Source organism: Anastrepha ludens, chromosome 6 (genome assembly GCF_028408465.1).
Source record: "Anastrepha ludens isolate Willacy chromosome 6, idAnaLude1.1, whole genome shotgun sequence".
Taxonomy (NCBI): Eukaryota; Metazoa; Arthropoda; class Insecta; order Diptera; family Tephritidae; genus Anastrepha; species Anastrepha ludens.
Window position 1 is genome coordinate 73,465,308 of NC_071502.1, and position 23,138 is coordinate 73,488,445.

Consider the following 23,138-nt stretch of genomic DNA (forward strand, 5'->3'; position numbering starts at 1 on the left):
ATAAAAATATCTGCCGTTCGGAGTCGGCTTGAAACTGTAGGTCCCTCCATTTGTGGAACAACATCAAGACGCATACAACAAATATGAGCAGAAGCTCTCCCAAACACCCAAAAAGGATGTACGCGCCAATAAAAGAAAAAAAATGATTTCTTACTGCTCCTGAACATAAAAATAAAATGCAAAGTCAACGTTTTTCAACGCCTGAAGAAGCTGTTGAAGTCCTTATACAGCTTGTTTTTTTGGAGGTAGCAAAAATGGTTTGGAAATTGTTTCAAGTGAAAACAGAAGTGTATTGACTTCCAAGAAGAATATTTAAAAATAATAATAAAGCTATTTTCGTAATTATTTTACTGTGCTTCCTCGTGCCCCTCGTATTCGTAGCATTATAGCTTGAAGCTCTAAAACCATAATTTTTTAATTAAAGTTTTTAATTAAAGCTTTGTAAAAAACAAAAACACATAACTAATATTCCGAAATCAGTTTTCCCATTTAAAGTCAATAAAACAACTTCAGCTCTCCTATCTCCCTCGCTATCGCTACGGGATGTAGGTATAACAACACATTTTATATTTTGTACATAAATAAATAGCTTCCTTCAAAAGAGCTCAATTGTATTGCAAATAAAATTTAATTTGTGAAATCCCATCACGTTCTCAGAATATTTAAGATTAAACATAAAGGTCGCCCTTCAAATTCAACTCAACACGAAGCAAAACCATACTTTCAGGCAGATGTACAAATACCATTGAACGCCAATGAATTCTTAAGCATGCATGCAAAAGATATATAAAACTCGTCAAGCCGTAAACAAAAAAAATTACCTGGGTTACCCATACGTTGGGCATGGTGCCATAAACGCCATGCAAGCACACATATGACATACATAATGTACCGACATGCTCAAAATTAATAATAATCTGTAAGCTGCTTAACAGGAGTGAAAAATAAATAAATTGAATGCGTGAAACATTTTTTTTTTTAAATCCAGTTCCTAATTGATAATAAATAAATATTTTATTAAAAAATGTTTTTTTGGTTCAAAAACTAATCCACATACATAAGTATATATATACATTTAAACCTAACACATCTACAAATTTTTCCCCGCCATTCCTCAGTTAGTCGCAAATAATGCCTTAACTTCTTTCTTCGAAGTCTTACCATTTGTATTCTCAGGTAGACGCTCTACGAAAACAACACCCGCATGCAATTGTTTATAGGTCACTGGCAAGTGTTTAGCGACATACTCCTTGACCTGTCGCTCCGTTAGCTGAGCTCCCTTGCGCCGCACCACCACTGCTCCGGCCGCATCGCCATTACCTTCGTCATATACGCCAACCACACAAACATCCTCCACTTCAGGCATCTTCATAATCACATCCTCTATCTCACTTGGCCAATATTGCATACCCTGATACTTAACTATTTCCTTCTTACGATCAACAATAAACAGACAACTTTCATCATCAAAATAACCCATATCACCGGTATGGAACCAGCCAAAAGAGTCCTGCATACGTTGTGTCTCAATGGTATTACCATAATAACCATTCCAAGTATGTCCAGTCTTCACATAAATCTCACCAATTTCATTTTGTTGCAAATTCTTGCCTTGTTCATCAACAATACGCACCTCAATGTGGTGGCATAACTTCCCTACAGAGCTAAGATTCTGATCACCAGAGTTCAGAGAAATAAAACCGATCTCAGTCATTCCATATAATACGTTAATAATACCATTATGGAGAATGTTTTGCAAACGATTCAGTGTCGACAGGCTTACGCATCCACCGCCAACAACGAACGTACGAATCGAGCTGAAGTTATCCGTAGTGGCTTTAGCACAGGTGACCAGGGTGGCGACGTGACGTGGTGCGGCCATAATATAAGTGATTTTATATTTCTTCACCAACTCAACCAAATACTCCGGTGTGTAGGGCCGATTAGTAATGACACGCTTACAACTTGTGGCACTAGAGAAAAAGGTAAAGAATATACCAGTCATCCAGTCTAAACTGCTATTTGTGAAAATGACGTCATGACTGGTAACAAACCTTAAACGAATGAAAGAATTAGAAAATTTTCAATTTAACTTGCATTGCACTTTCCGCATCCACTCACATATAATCCACCTGCAGAATATAATTCGACAAACAAACGCACTTGGGAAAACCAGTTGTGCCTGAGGAGCACATAATCGCTACAGTCTGTGCACCTCCAAGCTTCAATGGTTCGGGCCTGCAGGAAAGCACAAATCGATATTAGTGATATAGGACAACATTTGCCGTTCTCATTTGGCATATATGTACATACGTATTTACTTACTGATATAAATATTCGTTTGGGGTTGGCTGTAATAGGTCTTCAATGGTGGATACACCGTCAATATGATTTGTGAGTGTATAAAACAATGGCCTCAACGAACGTGTGGCGGTATTGACTTTCTCGTAAACGTCGCCATCGCAAAATATAATTTTTGGTGCTGTATTTTTGAAGAGTGTTTGGATTGTAACTGAAAGGTACAATAAAAAACGTAGTGGACTTGAAATAAAAGCCTTGCTACTAAATGTGCAGAGGTGGTATCATATAGCACTACTTGTGCTTTAAGGTAGGTTATCAATGTTTCAATCAAATTGCTCACCAGGATCAAAACCGCTGTTTATCGTATGAAAGGGTGTACAATTCATAAAACAACCGACGGCAACGGAGCTCAAGTAAGTGCTGTTCTTTGCTACAATACCAATGACATCATCATGTCGTAAGCCCATTTTCTTGAAATGCTGCGCCAAGCGTATCGACCAAGAGAGCAATTCACCATTAGTTACTTCACGTCCATCAATATCGGAAACCTGAAGATCATTTAAAAAATATATTTTCATTTCCAAATATAAAATTCAAATATTGTTACAAGCCTTTTGGTAACCGAAAATGTTACATTACTGCTCAATGGGTATTTAAATACTCATAAAACAATGTTTATGGAAAAGATATTATCGCGAAAAAGGTAAATGATATTGATTTAAGTTCCTTTCGTGACCAAAGTGTAATGTATTATTAGCACAGTTGAAGTACACAACACTTGCTTGCGCATATCCAACACTCTAAATGATTTATGACAGCATAGAACTGCCGAAATGGATTAATAGGAGATAAACCTCACTTGCATTCTTCATTATTAAATGAGATTGAGATTCTGGTGGAAATTTTCCTGAGTTTGGTATTTTTATATTTTCTTTTGTTTTACAACGATTTGTTTGCTGTTTGGCAAAGGGTAAGTATTCATTCGATAGAACTCTTTCTGCTCCACAAAACTATGTTAATTGCATTTCTGAGCTATTATATTTTAGTTTGAGGCTTAGAAATGGAGTAACCATCGAGCAACGCGCGGTCATAAGCAGCGTCACCGGAAAAGAGCTCGAATGAGAGGGCCTTCACCATCCGCCGTATTCTCTGGACCTTGCACCGAGCAAATGCCGTCTTTTTCGCTCCCTGTCAGACCATATGAAGGTTGTTACCTTTGATAACAAAGAGGTCCTTAAAAGTGACAAGCTCAACAACTTCTTTGACACCAGACCAGGCGACTTTTGGTGGAACGACATCAACAAATTGGTCGAGATATGGGAATAGATTGGAAACAGCAACAGCGAATGTATAATTGATTAACTTATTGTTTATGGTTTAAATAAAAGTCATTGGTACAAACCCTTATCCAACCTAATAAATGAAATTAAGCGTTTATTTTGCATAAAAATAGCTCTCCGGATATTGTCGTCCAGTTTTTCATAATCGCTAATGGCATCAACATCTAACTATTCCGAGTCCGAAATTTTTTTTCGATAACGTGGCTAAAGAACAAGAAAACGAAGGGGGTCGACGGACTGCGGGTTGCACTATTTAAACATGGCAGTGAGGAGCAGGTAAGGTACATGCATCAGCTCCTATGCAAAATATGATAAATGCATGCCTATCGGCTAGAATTTAAGTGTGCTCTGCCCAATCCATAAAAAGAGTGATCCTGCAATCTATGCCAGCTACCCGGGAATTAAAATCTAAATATTGCGCACACGGATTTCTCAAGCGTATCCCACTATCGACCAACTGAGTTGACCTTACTAGATGTGGAAAATCCACAAAACACCATATATTCACAATACGAGTATATAAAGAGTTGGGGAAATACCCAAGAAAAGAGAATCGACATGCGCCATCTTTTCATAGATTTTAAAGCCGACTTTGCCAGCACAAAAAGGAATTGGAAACTAATACGGTTGTGGAAAATGACGTTAAAAAATACCAGAAATTCCTTTCTGAGCAATTTGATATCAAACGAAGGCTTAGACGGGTGACTATGTAGTGCATATTTTATAACCTGTTCGAAATAAGCTTATGCTGAAGGTTTTTAGACCTTAGCGATGGCAAGTATCGCAAACGATGAAATAACTAGCTGTATAAGCTTTACGGCGGCATAGACATAGATAAAGCGGCTCCACTGGCTAGGTCATGTCGTCCGAATGGAAACAAACGCTCCAGCTATGAAATTGTTCGATGCGGTACCGGTTGGTCGTAGCAGAGGAAGAGGAAGGCCTCCTCTGTGTTAGAAAGATCAGGTGTAGAAGACTCGGCCAAAATCGCTTAAACTCTTTACAAGCAAAAACTAAAGGCAGCATAAACCAAAGAAGGTGAGTGACTAAATTATGCGATGCGTAGTGTATATAAATATAAAAATATATGTGACCTGGTCTACGAAAAGGTACCTTACGTGCGAAAACAAGTTTTCGAGAAAACAGCAGTTAAAGTTTAAACTTCTAAAAACCCGTGTAACTTTTTTAAATATTAATATTTCTCAATCCGGTTTGGCTTATTTTCTTCAGCATAGATCACAGTATCAACAAAATCACCGAAGTCGTGAAAAACATTTTTTTTTATTTATAAATAAATAAGAAAAAGGTAATGCAAATCGCAGAAATCGTTCTACTTCGTGGCTTTTCTGTTACTACGTTTATGTAATCATTTCTGTTAGTCCTTTGTTCACAAAATAGTGAAAAATGAGTGTTGACGAGGAGTTTAGAGCCGTTTACAGTAAATATTTTCCTAAAAACGATGAAGACGATGATGTTAGTTCGAATAGCGATGATGATGGTAAACTATATTTGACTCATTCAGAAGATGATATGGAAAAAGCTTTCGTTAAGATAGATTTATCTACTGTGGATAAAGAGGAACCGGAGGTGGTAACCAAATTTCTCTCTAACAATTGTTGTACTAACAAATGCCAAACAATTGTACCACGAAAAATGATCGAGAGTACGCGAAACAACTGTTTAGAGTTATCAAAAAATGAGCTCGATTTATTAATACTAAGTCATATCGAAGCCGGAATGATGTGTAATGAAGAATTAGAAAGTATTTATTCCAATCTTGCCCAACGGATTCTCACAACAGATTCGTAATCAGCGACCTCCAAAACCCCCGAGTGAAAAGTTTCAAGCGGATCTGATGAATTTTAAAAACATATGTCCGCCTTATTGAATTTCTGAAATCTGATATCGGATTCGTAATCAGCAACGCCAAAAGAGGATCCGTTAAATTTAAAAAAACATGTCCGACATATTGGATCCGCCATTTTAATTTTAAATAATCTCACTTCATATTCATATTCAGCGACCTCGCAAACCCCCGAATAACAGTTTTTAAATATTTTGATTAACTTTTGATGTTGAAACAATGCCACAATCAGTCTTTTTCCTTTTTTTTACTTTTAACAAACTTTTAAACAAATTATGACTTTCTGGTTTTCACCATTTTAAAGAGCCTTTTACACACTATTCGAATCAACAAAAAAGTGAAAAATGATTTTTTGACACGTAAGGTACCTTTTCATAGACCAGGTCACATATATAGAATTAAATCTTAATCCCTCTTTTTTATCAAAAAAAAGAAAATTATTCACATGTTTTATTTTTAAAATAGTTGAATATTCAGAATACGCGACTCTATAGGTTAAGGGTTTTGCACTTAAGTATCTAAACTAAACGCACCTGACAGACATTTTTCGGAAAATTTTTCAAATTATTGAATATAATTTTTCCCACAGAACAGTTAAAATCATAAACTAGTGGTTGCTTTGCGCCCATCCACACCCGCTCCTTTTCATCATAGTTACACTCAAAATTAAACATAGTTCACTTTGTACTTTTCAACTAATCATTCTTGATGATTTCTAAAGAACTGAAAGTTTCGTAAACTGGCAAACTCGTTAAATATGCAAGCAATTTAGTACAAAAATTATATAGGTATACAACTTACTGATAAGTATTTTAGTATCACATGGCGGAAAAAGTGATTCAACTTAATATTACATACTAATTCCATAAGTGTGTTGATACTACATATACATATAATCAGTTATTTGTTTGGTCAGAAGATGCATGACTAGCAATTCTGTAATTATACCGTAAATATATACTGTAAAGACCTCCACCTAATTGTGTCAAAATAATCTTAATACTAATTAGAAGCTGTCAATCCGTATTCTATTTAAATCAACAACAACACACGTTAACGTAACATAATGGATCATTCGGAGGTTAAAACGACGGCGAATAAATAAAGTAACGACAACGCCTAAAACTTGGTTTAAATGGGCTTTCTTAATCGTATTACCCATCGAGATGCTGAAACCAATGTCGGTACAATACAGAGTTACTTTTTTGATGGAAAACGTATTAAATTTTGCTACTGTTGAGTGTGTTTACTTCCGTTGTTTTTATTTTCTCAAAATGTAAGGAATTATTTTAAAAAAGTCTGTAAAAGTATCTTTCTGTTGGAGCACGAATTCCCCACCGGAAGAACTCCTCGTTGTTTGAGGCGATACATAAATCTTTATAAATATGAAACTGCTGCTCAGCCAGAGCATACCCGTATGCCATCGAGAGTATATTAGAGAATACTGCAGGTGATGTATTTTATTTATGTTTTATTTGTATTATTTGAATTTGTTATGTTTTATTTAAAACCTGCGGCCTTATTGAATCCCTCTATATGACAACAAAGCCCATTAGCATACGAGAATGATAGAATACTTACAATATTGCGTCTTCTTAACTCGCTGCGACGTCATCGCTACGAATATTCACACATAAGGAAGGGAAATTACCTCTTTGTTTTACAATTAAAAAAAAATAAGTAAACATTTCCCTGAAGTTTTGGCATGAGTTTGGTTTTTCTATAAATTAACAAATCTTTTGTAATAATAATAATTTGGGGCATTGATTCCTCGATACCTTTTCCTTCAAATAAATACTCGGTACTCTCCCCTGAATCAAGTATTTTTTATCTTTCGAGTTTGATATTTGGTATTAATAAAATTATCATTCATTAAAATCCATTTCATCATGTTAAAGTAGGTCATTTCAATTTGCCGTTACTTTTTTGAGCTTACTTAATTGAATTTACTTTTCTTGAAACTTCTGCGAATAATTTTTTCTGCACGCAATGCACTGGCCTTGGGACATCTTCGTTATTATTTGAGAGATGTGCCGCCCCAGTCAAACTCCCCACCTGCAATGTCCTAGAATTGAATCATACCTGAGTGTTGGAGTTATGCGAATAATTGAATTAAAATTTTCAAAGCTTAATTCGAGTAATTTTCGATATTAGAGTATGAAAGAATGTCGTCAATATTTACGTAATATTAAAATTTAAATTTTGATTCATAATCAGTAAACTTCGAACTTATGGATCCACCCTAATAAAAGTGGTAATGGATGTTTTCCCTAACTCACAGGTGCATATGTTTTTAATCTAATCTAAACGCTTTTGTTTCAACTGTTTCCACTTCAATATACGAGTATTTATTTTATGATAAAAAACAATGCACATCGCTTTTTATGACAAAGCGTTTTTACTTGTTTAAAATTTATTGCATTACAAGTAAATATTTTTGTTATTTTCCAGCTCGAGTAGGCTTTAAAAAATGCTACTGTCACTATCAGTTCGAAATGAATACTTTGTTTATCAGCTTTTATTCAAAAAAAAGTATGCATGTATTTTTCAAGCGTTTCTTCTTATTAAATACAATCTGTAATAGATATATATGTATATATATATATATATATATATAATTGGCGCGTACACCCTTTTTGGGTGTTTGGCCGAGCTCCTCCTCCTATTTGTGGTGTGCGTCTTGATGTTGTTCCACAAATGGAGGGACCTACAGTTTCAAGCCGACTCCGAACGGCAGATATTTTTATGAGGAGCTTTTTCATGGCAGAAATACACTCGGAGGTTTGCCATTGCCTGCCGAGGGGCGACCGCTATTAGAAAAATCTTTTTCTTAATTTTGGTGTTTTCACCGAGATTCGAACCGACGTTCTCTCTGTGAATTCCGAATGGTAATCACGCACCAACCCATTCGGCTACGGCGGCCGCCGTAATACAGAACAATCAGTATTAATTTAATTGAAATCTTGAAAAGATGACATGTGTAAGAACTCCCAATAGGGTCCATTACTTAAGTCTACATTTTAAACTTTGTGGCAGATCAGTAGCATACAATTTTAAGTTTGCGTGGGATGTTGGATTGGCATGAAAGGTTTGACACCCGAGGATTTGGATGGTTAGCAAACCCGTTATTATATTGTAATTATGCTGATGTTGCCAATTTTTTCATGTACCGATAGCATTCCAAGATCACGATGAATGTCCATATTGGCTTTAGTATTTTTTATACTTATATACGCCAAGCTTATTGCCCAGCGAATGCTCTGATTTAGGGCCAAGTAGCTACCTTCGCTTTGAAAATATAGGATATCGCCGCGTAAGACGTCGTCGATCAAAATGAATGCATAAGTATTTAACGTGATCCGTTTGGGGTATCTCGCAGTTGTTAAAATGCACTGCGGGACAACTATCCTTGCAGATCGTGAAAGTTAATTGCGCTGATTTTGCTTAATTGCTTTTATATTTCATTTCATATTATATATTTATTTTCATTTCATCATGTAAGTATGATTTTAGCAGCATAAAAAAATTATGAGGAAAATTCATTTTTTAGTTTGTACAGCAGGTCCTCGTGCCATGCCTTGGCAAATGCTTGTGCCATGTCTAGGGAGGCAGCAACACAGTATTCTCTATTTTCAAATGTTTCTCTTGCGAAATTATATACAGACAGAAATTATATATGTATATGCAGACCTGCTTGTTGGTGGAATGATGTTTTCTGAATCCAAACTGAGGCGCAGGGATAAGATTTCTTTGTGCAGTTATAGGGCTCAGCCGTTTTAGTAAAAGTTTTCCGAAGGCTTAGGAAAATAGGAAGCAGACTTATTGGTCTATAAGAGGACGCCATATGCAAAAGTATTCCTCTCTTAGTTATTAGGATTATGTCCGATGCTTTCCATCGCACTGGAAAATACTCTGTTTGATTCATCGTATTAAATATATACGTGACGAACTTAAAACCGCAAGTAGGTAGTTCCTTCAGTACTTTGCTCGTTATGAGATCGAATCGAGGTGCTCTGTTAGGCATTAATGCTTTCCAGCACATTATGCATTATTTATTTTTAAGAAATGGGAATTGGGAATCGGAAAATCAATTTGGAAAGGAGTTGAGTGAAACTCGTATATTTTGTATCACCTTCTGTTCTTTTGTTAAGAAATGGGTGAAAACATCTGAAAGAAATTTAACGAATTTATAGGCATTTGCTTTGTCGGTTTTTACCCTCTGTGCACTAGATGATTTAAGTCAGGCCTCTAGGATATTTTTTTAGCTTTCCATTGCGAGTAATCCGTTGGTTCTGTTGATGATAAGTTATACAAATAGTCATGTATTTCGAAATATCTCGCCTCATTTAGTGCTAGTTTAAATTATGATACTTTGTTACTGTATTCAAATTTATTTCATCACTTTTGTTTCTAGTTGCTTTCCAGATTCGTTGCAGCTTACAGCTGTTGATTGTATAAGGAAGAGTATTGCTGCAAACCGTATGATCGATGCTATTTTTAATAATGATTGCAGCTCCTCCTCTAGCAGTACCAGCAGGATGATTTGCGCTGTATATGAACTTTAAGGTAACATTTTTCTGTCGAGTGTGCTTCCGATACTAGCATTGTGTCAATATTTTTGTCTGCGAGGAATGCTTCTATTTCATAGCTGTGCTGGATAAGACCATTGGCATTCCAAATTGCTAATTGGAGCGGCTCATTCCCATTGGTGCATTTTCAATTTTTCCTTTCAGGTGTTAAAACGCGTTCACCGAAGTGCTTGTTTGGTTCGCAGGGAGCCATGGTAAAAAATTCACGAATATTTATGGCACTGTGCGACGATGCGTTATCATGGTGCAAGATCCACGAGTTGTTTTCCCACAAATCCTTTCTTTTTCGGCAAATTGCTTCACGTAAACGTCTCAAAACGCACTTGTTGCAATAATATCAATAGAATTGTTTCGCAACCATTTGTCTCAGCATATGTGTCCTTGTCAAACAGAATTATTAGTCTGAGAAGCTAAAGCCTAACGTCGTTGTTTAAAAAATACTAAAGCAATCTGCATAATTTCCGTGGTTTTTTATTTATTTATTAGAATTAATATACAATACTAAAACTAATACCAAAACAAGTAATAGCTATCAACATGTTTTAGGAGTATTATAATGTTTGGAGCGCCCGCCGATTGGGTTGGTGCGTGACTATTTTTGATTTTTTTATAAGAAAGACCGATTTAGACTTTTACGGTATCATTAGACAAGTATTTTTTGAGTCTTTATGTTTATCGGAAAATTACCGTTCCTACTTTTTTCTGAAAGACTTCTATCATATGAGATGATTTTTTGGCAAAATATATTAAAACACTAATAAAAAAATCAATTTTGGAGGCTATTTCAAATCGGCTCTTACGATGAGCTTAATATTTTTCGGAAATATTTTGGCGGAAGACTTGACATATAATAAATTTTGTGATTCCAAAGAAAAATCTGCGCTAACTTTTTTCGTGGTATACTTTTGTCGCTCACTGTTTTTTCTGAGAAGGCTACTACTGAAATTGCTCCCGTAATATTCTTGTGGAGCACTGCAACCTTCAGTAAACACTTCAAATTTAATATTTTTCAAATTAGTAAAAATGAGGCCCAAAATTACCCTCACGTATAAGAAATATGAGATTCAAAGATTCCACAGAAATATGCGCCATTAAATTCTACTCGAGAATATGATAGGCAACATTAACGGTAAATGCAGATCAACATGAAACCAAATTAAGACAACTTCAATATACTTTAAGCCCCTTTAATTTTGTTGTGATAAATCAGCTCCTACCTGCGTAGACATATTATTTACATTACACAGCGCAGAAACACAATTGAAGTTGTGTTGATCTAGCAAAGCTTTTTATTATTTTTTTCCTAGCACTTAACATACGAACATTCTTCTTCTTTTCTTTTCTCTGATTGGTCGCTGAGCAATTACCACGTGCAAAAGCTTAAAATATTTCAAATCATCGTTAGGTTAGGTTAGGTTAGCCTGGTTGGCAATAAGCCACGCATAGACCTTTTGGTCCCTAGCGATACCAGATGGAGGCCGACCTCTATGGATACCTAAAGTAGACATCATGTAGGATGTCAGCGCTTTTGGCGAATCTAAGCAGGGCTGGGAGCTCCGCTTTTGAGACGTCTTCCAGACCCTCAAACAGTGGGGCTCCCAGGCATCTTAGTCGCGTTTTTAATAATGCCGGACAAACGCGCAGAAGGTGTCCGTGTTAGAAATCCCTATCTTGTACGCACGTGCAGCCAATAGATTATGACATACCTATGATAGTTCTGCATTCCTTTCGCGAGAGCATAAGTACGAATTGAGTCAGTTTTTATCGTTAGTTCTACACATGACTTTTGCTGTTTTGCATGTGGTCAGGTTAGTCCACCTAGCTTCCACTTGCCTTTTCATGTGGTCGTCCATTTCGTTGTATATTGTGTTTAGCGGTTTTGGTATGCCGCTCTCTTGTTCAAATGGTAGTCCCACAGCACTTTTTGCTATCTCATCTACTATTTCGTTCCCCATAATGCCTTTGTGACCTGGTACCCAGTAGATATGCAGCCTACTGTTTCCGGCTAGCCTTTCTATGGCCTCCCTGCTCCGTCGAACATTTTTGGACTTAATACAAATCATCGTTAAATAAAAGCCAAATAATTTCTACTGCGTACTACAGTCGTGTTTCCTTTAACCCGATACCAACACTGGAGGCTCCGAAGTCGAGAAAAGCGCATTCTTTTTTGCAAGGCCATAGAGGACGCGGAAATTGGCTAAACCAATCGGAAGAAACCAACTTTCTCGCTTATTCTTAACACTTTCCTAGGCCTTTTAGGACTGTAGGTGGAAGTTACGTATGATGGCAGTTTTTTTTTTTTTTTCTCCGTGTGCAATTTATTTAGTTTATCTTGTGAGGCGATAGTTATGATAGTAGCTTGGCTCTGCTGCTGCGTTTCCGAACCCACATACTGAAGCTCCGGGACACAAGCGAGTGCACACGGCGCAGTGACAGACCATCACCACAAGCAGGCCTACCAGAAATCACCTATGGTCACATAACAGATAAAATGGCAATTCAAAAATACCTATCAAATGAAATTCCTACGCCAAAAAAATGTTCGAGAGATGTAAAACCTACCTGACATAAGTTATAACTTTAGCACACTTCTCAGTAAACACAAAAATTGTCCTTTACGTTGATGCAAGAAATTTTAATGTAGGCAGCGCTCTGAATGAATTAGTAAATGAGGCACTAAAGCCACTCGAGTTTTATTCGAAAATAATGTTTGAAACGCAAATATCGTTTCTACAGATTACAACCATTAACATTTGGTTTTCAGCAGAAGCACGAGAAGACAACTCCCAACCAAATACGACAACTCAGCTTTATCAGTGAACCTAAGACTGATATTCAGCCCGTAAATAGGAAAAACAATATCATAAATACGTTGCTACGAATTGAACCCAATTTTAATGAGTACCAACTTGACTTTTATAAGCTATCGAAAAGCCAAGCAAAACAGTCGGATCCAGAATTACAAGAGATCATACAAAATTCTTCATTTCAGCTTAAACAAATGCAGCTCGACAATACGAATGGATTATTACATTGAGACACCACAATCTGCGATTTGCTAAGCGGATGAGAAAACCAGCAGAGCTCGATTTAGAATGGTGGAGATTAATCTGAAGACATTTAATACCCATCAAACTTTGAAGATCCCAACGCCACCATCGTAATATCGTCCACATCCTCATCAGATTCTAGTTCGTCGGGCTCTTCATAAAGACATTTAACACCTGTCAGTCTCTGAATCGCAGGTGAAGTAATCCTGGAGCATAGGACCCGTTGATGTTTCCTTAAAGTTATTAGTATGTGCAGTAGGCGGTCTCTGTTTAATGGTGACTAATCTTTCTGATAAATGCGCAGATTGAGCTTAATGAAGCCGTAGTTTACTACCCCTCCTGCCTTCGCCAGTCACGCCAAGGATTCTGTGCTGATTCTCACCATCACCTACATAAAAGCGCCTTCTGATTCCTCAACCTTCCCTATCTTCCAATTATTCGTCTGAAGATTCGGGTGGCAAATCTTTAACATCCGCAAAATAGATGCGCCATCGGCCGGCTTTCTGGGAACCCAGGCGAGAGCTCTTGGCTGAGACAAGGTGTTCTCAAAATCAATCACAAACTCAAGTTTTGCGCCTGGATAAACCTCACCAACCTTCTCTACTGCCACTTTGTATAATTGGCCTTTCGGTCTCTGCTGTCATGACAAAACTAGTGACCGGTCTATAGTCGATTCTCTTGACAAGGCTAAGTCCCAACAAAGCCGTAGCAGCTCAGAGGTTGAACACTGATGGAAGCCGAATGGGAGGAATACCTCCTTCCGATTTTTTAAGAGATACAAACTCTGCACTTTTTGTGTTCTAAAAAAAAAATTAATTTTCGGTCCCGCAAGTGTGCCTCCTGCGTTCAAGTAAGACTGGATAACACGAAAGGTCCCAGATATTCGGGATACTCCGTTTGCAACTGGGCTATTTAATGAACTGGGTACCCACCAGGCGTTGCAAGCTCTGAGAAAATGAATAGACATCAACGGCATTCCCGAAATTTTCGTCCCTCGATTATCACTTGGTACAATTTCCACATAAATAGGTTTAAATTTATTTTCATTTAAGTTTACTCCAAACATTTTTTGAGGAACTAGATTTTAATCGAGTTTATTGGAGTATTAGGTATCAATATCGGGTACTAGTACTTATGGCTCTTATGGCTAATTTTCGTGAATTCTCATGTTTTTACGGCTGCCACATACTTCAAGGATTTATTTCAACTAGCTGCCAATGTTTTTTTACTGATTACTTTATATAAGCGTTTTTAGAGAAATAATTCATTTCAGTTCTCAGTCTCTCCGCCTACTTACACTTTTATGTATTATTGCAAATATTTATGCACTCTCCAATTTTAAGTATAATCACACATTAGGGTGCATCACTCTTTATACAAAACAAATTGGTACAGTTTTTCTTTCGGAGCATAAAATTCATTATTTTTTAAGACCTCTGTCAGAATTTTTCGGAAAAATATTAAGACATTTACTTGATTCCGCTGAAAGTTCCTCCGGAAAGCTCATTATTTTGATTGCGTTGATAAAATTATCAAACAAATTTTTGGCAGAACTTTTAATCTTAAACTCTTCTGTCAACTGAGTGAATTTCTTGGAAAAGGCTTTTCAAAACCTAATTTTGTTTATTAAAAACTCGATTTTGAAGGTGTTTCCAGATCAGTCCAGTTCAAGTAAATATCAGTAGTTTTTAGAATATTTTAGCGGAATAAATTTTGTATATAATTCCAGGAGAAAACATTGAACTTTTTCTGGTGAGACAGCCTTATGTGCATATGTATTAGGCCGGGTCGATTTGTGGGGAGGCAAAAAAATCGCCCATTGTTCTGTGAAAATCATATTCTAGGGATCAAAATAAGAAACTTTGCCGAAGGAACCATACCTCTGAAACGAATTCTGATGTCCCCCAATTTGGGTCGAACTTTTAGTGTCTTTTGTGGGGAGGCAAAAAAATCGCCCATTGCTCTGTGAAAATCATATTCTAGGGATCAAAATAAGAAACTTTGCCGAAGGAACCATACCTCTAAAACGAATTCTGATGTCCCCCAATTTGGGTCGAACTTTTTAGTTTCTTTTCTCATGTAAAGGCCAAAACTGGTGATATTTTGAAATAATTGTATGGGGAACCCCCCAGGGGAGTTCCAGGGGGTGTGCCACTGGCATGGGTGGATCGGACGTCCAAAGTTAGTGGGGGTCGGTCATACATTTGGACTCGATTGGAGCACTCTAAATGGGTCAAAGTGGGATTTTTCGTTCGACCCAAATTGGGGGGCATCAGAACTCGTTTTAGAGGTATGATTCCTTCGGCAAAGTTTCTTATTTTGATCCCTAGAATACGATTTTCACAGAGCAATGAGCGATTTTTAAATCGACTCGCCCTAATATGTATATATGTACATACATACATATATATCGTATTTTCAAATATAATAAGCTCTTCTTGTAACCGACTTAATTACTGCCATATTTTTGTATTCATACTCATACAAGCATACAGAAATCTCAGACGCCAAAGAAATTGAAATGTAAAGAAAAGTATGAAAGTCAGAAATCATTTAATTAATTCCATGCACTGAAGCGCAAAAACTGCTAGTAATTCCGTCCTTTTCTCCCTTTCCTTGCACGCCAGAAAAAACCCAATAGCAAAATTGACTGAACTACCAGAAGCACGAACACAGTTATGTTTCTAAAGCAAGAGCAACAAGAATAAAAAAGGCAACAACAATTTTTGCATCGGTTGAATATGGAGTCAGCGTTGCTAACGCAACAACGCTATTTCAGACAATTGTCATCCAGCAGCGTAACGCTCGAGGAGATGGCAGAAGCAGGTGTTTGCCAATAGTAGCAGCAGCGTGATTTAACAACACGCTTTATTTTCTAGGTATCCTTTTTTGGGCGAAAGCAACAGCACTTAATTATTTTAAATGCATTGTTTGAACGACATTTTTTACGAGAATTGTTGCCGGCTACATTTGTCACGCCAGTGTTGCTGTAGAATGCCTATATATGTACATATGTATGGTGTGTTGTGTGTTGGGTTGCAACATCTCGTGTATCAGTTCGCTGTGAGCATCAGGTGGCGTAAAATGTGCGTTACTATGGTGATGGTTACATTAAACGTTCTCCATTGGCAGCAGCAGCAAGTGGTTGCAATCTGTCACACGCACCGCCGCAAATAACTGGCAATGCGCCAAGAGTGGAGATGAGCAGATAAAGTAATTTTTACTCAGTTACTCGTATTGCAAAGTTCGATGTAACTATGTGAGGTGGTTAATCGGTAAAAAAAAAATGTTTAACCTAAGTGCCATAAATGTTAGGAATCCATAAGATAAGTTTTTGATATGTTAGCCTATTTTCTCAGGGTTTTCTGCAGTTATATGAACATTTAAGCAAAATTGTATGAACCAGAATAAATATTTAGCAAAAGATATCAACTAACGGTTAAGAGAATGCAGGGGATTGTCCATATCGCCGTTCGACTACTGCTCTATTATTTTACTTTTTACATTAACTTACGATAACCTTTTATTTTTGTTTACAAAAACTGACTACCATATCTTGACTATCTTCATAGTTTTTTTTCACTTTTCCACTTCAAAATACGCAATCTTTTATTCTATAGGCTTTGATACATATCTTTGCTATGATAAGCAGTGAGCAACTGTTTTTATTTTCATACTAACACGAGCACACCGAGCACACTGTGGGGGGTCAATCAGTTGGCAAAGATATACATATATAGCATATAATTGGCCCGTACACCCTTTTCTTGTATTTGACCGAGCTCTTCCTTCTACATATTTGAGGCGTGCGTCTTGATGTTGTTCCGCAAATGGAGGGACCCACGATTTCAAGCCGACCCCGAACGGCAGATTTTTTTATGAGGAGCTTTTCCATGGCAGAAATACATTCGGAGGTTTGCCATTGCCTGCCGAGGGGCGACCACTATTAGAAAAATGTTTTTCTTAATTTTGGTGTTTCGAATACTTTTGTTTGTTGGCAAAGATAATATTATTATATTTGCTGTTGGTGACAAACTTGAAGCAGTCCTCTAACGAACATTTGGCACTCGAAAACTGAGTTAAACAAACGTTTATTAGACCGGCTTGCAAGATACAACACTCAAGGCTTTAAGTTGGAAAATGCACCCCAGCCGGGTGCAACAAACCCGAACTTTATAAATTTTAGTGGTATACAAGAGTTTAAAAACCTCTGTACCACCTTGGCATTAACTTTGGCTATGTGAAAATTTACGTTCAGTAAAATAACTGCCATCCAAGAGATGCGATGTACGGGGCAAGGCAAGAAAACCATAGGACCTGGCGACGTCTACTACAGCTGCCATGTAAAGCAGCGCAAATTCGGTGTCGGATTTGTTGTAGGAGAGAGATTTCGTTCGCCAAGTACTGTCTATCACTCCGGTGGACGAGCGTCTCGCAATAATCCGCATCAAAGCGCGATTTTTTAACATCTCGCTAATTTGCGTCCACGCCCCGACGGAAGAAAAGGACGATGCGACCAAAGATTCCTTCTATAAGCGCTTGGAACGTTCCTATGAGCGCTGCCCCCGCCACGACAAAAAAATCGTGATTGGCGACTTCAACTCCAGGCTAGGCAAGGAGGGAATTTTTGATCCCACAGTCGGACAACGAAACATCCGGTAACGGACAGCAGCTGATCGACTTCGCCGGTGTCCGCAACATGGTAATCTGCAGCACCAGATTCTAGCATAAAAAGATACACCAAGCTACCTGGCTGTCTCCTGATCGAAAAACGCGAAACCAGATCGATCATGTTGTGATAAATGGAAGACACGTTTCTAGTGTTTTAGGTACACGTACGATCCGAGGACCTAACATCGACTCGGATCATTACCTTGTTGCAGCCAAACTACGCACACGTTTCTGTGCAGCGAAAAGCGTACATCTAACTACACAAAGAATGTTTGACATCGAAAAGCTGCAATCACAACAGACAGCCAGAAGATTCGCCACTCGACTCTCACTCCTGCTCTCAGAAAGCACTGCCCAACAAACCGGCATGCACGAACAATGGTGCAACATTTCTCGTTCCCTACGTACCGCCGCCGAAGAAGGATTCCGGCGAGCCCTGTTCCAATTACCGCGGGATGCATTGTGTGAAAGGCTGAATCCCACCGTCAACCAAATGATTGGACCTTATCAGTGAGGCTTTTGACCTGGAAAGTCTACCATCGACCAAATATTCACAATACGCCAAATCTTGGAAAAGACCCATAAAAGGAGAATCGACACACACCATCTTTTCGTCGATTTCAAAGCTGTATTCGACAATACGAAAAGCAGTTTAATGTATGCCACGATGTGTGAATTTGGTATCCCCGCAAAACTAATACGGCTATGCAAGATGACGTTGTTCAACACCAGCAGCGCCGTCAGAATTGAGAAGGACCTCTCCGAGCCGTTTGATACCAAACGAGGTTTCAGACGCTGTGATGTGACTTCTTTAACCTGATGTTGGAGAGGATCGTACGAGCCGCAGAACTTAATCGCTCAGGCACAATTTTTTATAAGAGCGTACAATTGTTGGCGTATGCCGATGATATTGACATTATCGGCCTTAACAACCGCGCTGTTAGTTCTGCCTTCTCCAAACTGGATAAAGAGGCAAAGCGAATGGGTCTGGTGGTGAATAATAGTGAATAATAGTTCCAGCTTATTATTATATCTAATTCAATAGATACCGTCTTGCAGTTTTACAGATCCATATATTTTTCTTTCCAATACCATTAGGTGATTAATGTCAGTAAACTTTAACGTCCATAGTTCGCAACCATTGGTACCGGGGCGGATCAAGGTTTTTATATCCTTAACTTTTCCTCCCGGGGTAATAATTTGAACTTAAGTAGCTTCAAATTACAAAAAACAGACTTATTTTCTGCTAAAACTCTATCATTTATTGTCAGTGATGTATCCTTATCGTGTGATATTTTGATACCCAGATAGGTAAATTCTTCTACACTCTCGAATGCATAGTCTCCGAGCAGCAAGTCATCATGCCTTAAACTAGAGCTGCATCATTCTTAGCCCAGTATTTCGTGTTATTTTTTATATAAATTATAAATATGATAGTATAATATAATATGTATAATAATATTTATAATAAGAAAAGATTCTGATTTTCATAACTCCAATTTTTTACTCGATACTTATTCAATACTCGAAAACTTTGTTCCGATACCAGAAACAAGTAAAGGTATCAGTACCAAGGTTTTATCGAATCAGCACTAATGAGAGCAATTCGAAGATGTTGTTGATTTAAAATTTTTCACTTTGAAGGTTCTAAATGTAAGTTTTGGAATTGGTAAATCTAAGGTATTTAGAGGAAATCCCTTTTAAATTGAAGCATGGAGTCTTTCATTTGAATTGCGTTGTGTCCCAGTGAAGTAAAGGGTGTTTTTTTAAAGGTTAGGTTTTCAAGTTGGCACTACTTTTTTCGTAGATGGTCTTTTTGACAGCTGTCACTTGATTTATGCTCAGTTTGGTTTGTCATTTCATAATGAATAGACTTACACCTGTACAACGTTTGCAAATCGTGCAAATTTATTACGAAAAAATGGTTCGGTTCGCGCGACGTATCGCGCGCTGCGTCCAATATTCGGTCGAGATAATCGTCCATCAGAGTCACTAATTCGATTAACCATGGATCGGTTTCGCACCACGTTTGCTCTAGTGGATAATACGCATCCTCAGAGACGTCGTACAGTGCGCACCGAAGACGCTATTGCTGCTGTGGAGCAGAGTATCGAAGAAGACCCGAATGAGTCCATCCGCCATCGCGCGCAGCAATTGGAGATGTGCCCATCCACTTTATGGAAGATTTTGCGGGAGGACCTTGGTTTGCGGGCTTACAAAATCCAACTCGTGTAAGAATTGAAGCCGAACGACCATCAAGCGCGTCGCACGTTCGGTGAATGGGCCCAAAACGAGATGGCCACCGATCCCGATTTTCACAAGAAAATTTTGTTCAGCGATGAAGCTCACTTTTGGTTGAATGGGTATGTCAATAAGCAAAATTGTCGCATTTGGAGTGAACATAATCCACAAGCCATTGCTGAGACGCCGTTACATCCTCAAAAAGTCACTGTTTGGTGTGCTCTATGGGCAGAGGGAATCATTGGTCCATATTTCTTTAAAAATGAAGCCGGCCATAATGTTACAGTCAATGGAGAGCGCTATAGAGCCATGATTAATGACTTTTTCGTGCTTGAATTGGACGATGTTGATGTGGACGACCTTTGGTTCCAACAAGACGGCGCTACATGCCATACAGCCAACGCAACAATCGATTAATTGAAGGAAACTTTTGGTGAGCGCATTATCTCGCGCCGTGGACCTGTGGCGTGGCCTCCAAGATCGTGCGATATAACACCGCTGGACTATTTCTTGTGGAGCTATGTGAAGTTGCTTGTCTACGCAGATAAGCCCGAGACGATTGACGTCTTGGAAGAGAATATTCGGCGCGTTATTGCTGACATACGGCCCCAATTGCTGCAAAAAGTGGTCGAAAATTGGGCCTCTCGGCTGGAATTTATTCGAGCCAGCCGCGGTGGCCACTTGCCTGAAATCATTTTTAAAACATAATGGTAAACCCTTATCTTTATAATAAAGCTAAATTCTTGGCCACAACATTAAATTAATATATATACGTTTTATTTCATCTTGAAAACCTAACCTCTAAAAAAAACACCCTTTTATTTGCGCTATTTAGCACTAAATATTCGGATAACCACTAATTTACAATAAAGAGTTATTTTAGATAGTACGAGCTACTTTCTAGAAATTTATTTCTTCGAGTAGTAATAAAAACTACTTTCTGAATTTTTTCACATAGTAGTAACAATTTCTCTCTTAATCGAAAATGTGTTAATAATACAAAATCTACAGAGAAATACGATCGTTATGCCAAAACCTCGATTGGAGATGGAAGCAATTATTCAAAATCGATTTATTGTAAAGGGTTTTTCAATTGGCGCGGGTCGATTTTGGCACCCTGTGGCAGTCATTTTGTTTTGGTGACATCTGTCAAATCTTTTGTTTATTATTCAGTTGTTTATGCCAAATCATCATGGCAAGTTACACGATTGAACAGCACGTTCAAATGATAAAACTTTATTATCAAAATGAGTGTTCATTAACGCAAACGTTGCGCGCATTGCGCCCATTTTTCGGTAGACGTGGTGACCCTTCAAAATCGACTCTTTAACGTTTGGTGGCCAAATTTGAGACGACCGGGTCAACACTCAGCCAACACCTGCACGTTCAAGGAACGCAAGATCAACCGAGAACATTGCCGCGGTCCGTGAAAGTGTACAGCAGAACCCGAGACAGTATATTCCTCGCCGTGCACAAGAACTTGGCCTTTCGCAGACTTCAACTTGGCGAATTTTGCGTCGGGACTTGAGCCTACACCCGTACAAGATCTAACTGACCCAGGAGCTCAAAGTTGATGACCATAGACAACGCCGTTTGTTCGCTGACTGGGCTTCGAATCGTTTGGAAGAGAACCCCAGTTTTGGGCGAAAAATCATCTTTAGTGACGAGGCGCATTTTTGGATGAATGGCTGTGTTAACAAACAAAATTGCCGCATATAGGACGACACCAATCCACACGAGGTTCACCAAGTGATAATGCATCTTCAAAAAGTTACCGTTTGGTGTGGATTTTGGGCCAACGGTGTCATTGGTCCGTCCTTTTTTGAAAACGACTTTAGTGAGGCGGTTACCGTCAACAGCGAGCGCTACACAACGAGGATAACCAATTTCTTATGGCCCATATTGAACCATATGGACCTAGACGACATATGGTTCCAGCAGGATGGCGCTACGTGCCACACAGCAAACGCCACGATTGACATTCTCCTTGAACGATTTGAGGGTAAGGCTATCTCTCGCAGGGGTGATGTTAATTGGCCACCAAGGTCATGCGATTTGACCCCGCTAGACTTTTTTCCTGTGGGGTTTCTTTAAGTCTCAGGTCTATGTAAATAAACCACAATCGACCGATGCTCTACAGGTGAACATAACACAGGCCATCGCTCAAATTCAGCCGGATCTATGCGGAAGAGTCATTGAAAATTGGACCACTCGGATCCGTTATACCGTAAGAAGCCGAGGCGGGCATTTGAATGATGTCATATTCCACACTTAATGGCATATATGCGCCTTTCAAATACAAAAATAATTTTGTCAATAACTCACACACAGCTTGTTTTATACCATTTCAACATCTACCCGCCCTTATTGAAAAACCCTTTATATGAAAATTATGTGTTAATTTTCTATTAGATTTTAAATTAAATTAAAACAAAATATCCACGTACACTAGAACTGGAATTAAGTATCCAGCCAAAAATCACGAATTTAACTATAGAGCGTCAATATTTTCCAAAAAATAAAACAGAAGCTCTTTAAATGCGTCGGCCAAATGAAAACTGTATCGATCAGAAAGGTTTGTAAAATTGCTCCATAAAGGAAAAGAAGGAGGAGGGGGAGAAGTAGCCCCTCCATGTATTTTGCGCCAAGCTTTTGTTACGCATAGAACAACACAATATCCCTCAAGCCTGAATTATTTCATCAAATACGGCTTTCGCGATAACGCAGTCAATTATCAACACATACTTACAAATTTATTGCCAATAATTTGTTAACTTTAATATGACGCTTTGCTATTTATTTCATCCCTCATTGAATATTTTATTACCGGCTATTGCTAGCAAAATGAATACACCAAACATAAATATATAAAAAAGAAAAAAATCAAAAAAAATACACAAACAAATAATCAATACAAAATTTGTAAGTTTGGGAAAGTGCTGAGAATTTCGAAGCCGCCAATAATTTTGTGTACATGCTGCCTTTTGCATATCCATTTATATCCGTCTATAACTACATAAATGCCAATATTACCACACACCCCTCCCCGCTGCAAGCTCTGCGCAAAAACAAATTGATTTGT

The 23,138-nt window shown here is 38.1% G+C and overlaps 1 protein-coding gene across 1 annotated transcript; it reads right to left on the bottom strand.

Annotated features, from left to right (window-relative positions):
• Positions 1–995: 995 nt before the first annotated feature.
• Positions 996–6,240, bottom strand: LOC128867327 (uncharacterized). Its single transcript, XM_054108445.1, has 5 exons — positions 6,039–6,240; positions 2,642–2,849; positions 2,326–2,512; positions 2,122–2,238; positions 996–2,054 (listed from the first exon to the last, which is right to left on the bottom strand). The coding sequence occupies exons 1-5, from the start codon at positions 6,177–6,179 to the stop codon at positions 1,115–1,117; spliced, it is 1,593 nt and encodes a 530-aa protein (XP_053964420.1). The 5' UTR covers positions 6,180–6,240; the 3' UTR covers positions 996–1,114.
• Between the last annotated feature and the right edge of the window lie 16,898 nt (positions 6,241–23,138).

Coding starts and splice junctions, on each gene's coding strand:
- LOC128867327 (XM_054108445.1), bottom strand. CDS start 6,179: ATGTTTAATTTTGAGTGTAACTATGATGAAAAGGAGCGGGTGTGGATG. Junction 2,850..6,038: donor TTCCGAAAAATGTCTGTCAG/GTGCGTTTAGTT, acceptor AATGATCTTCAG/GTTTCCGATATTGATGGACG. Junction 2,055..2,121: donor ATTCTGCAGGTGGATTATAT/GTGAGTGGATGC, acceptor CATTCGTTTAAG/GTTTGTTACCAGTCATGACG.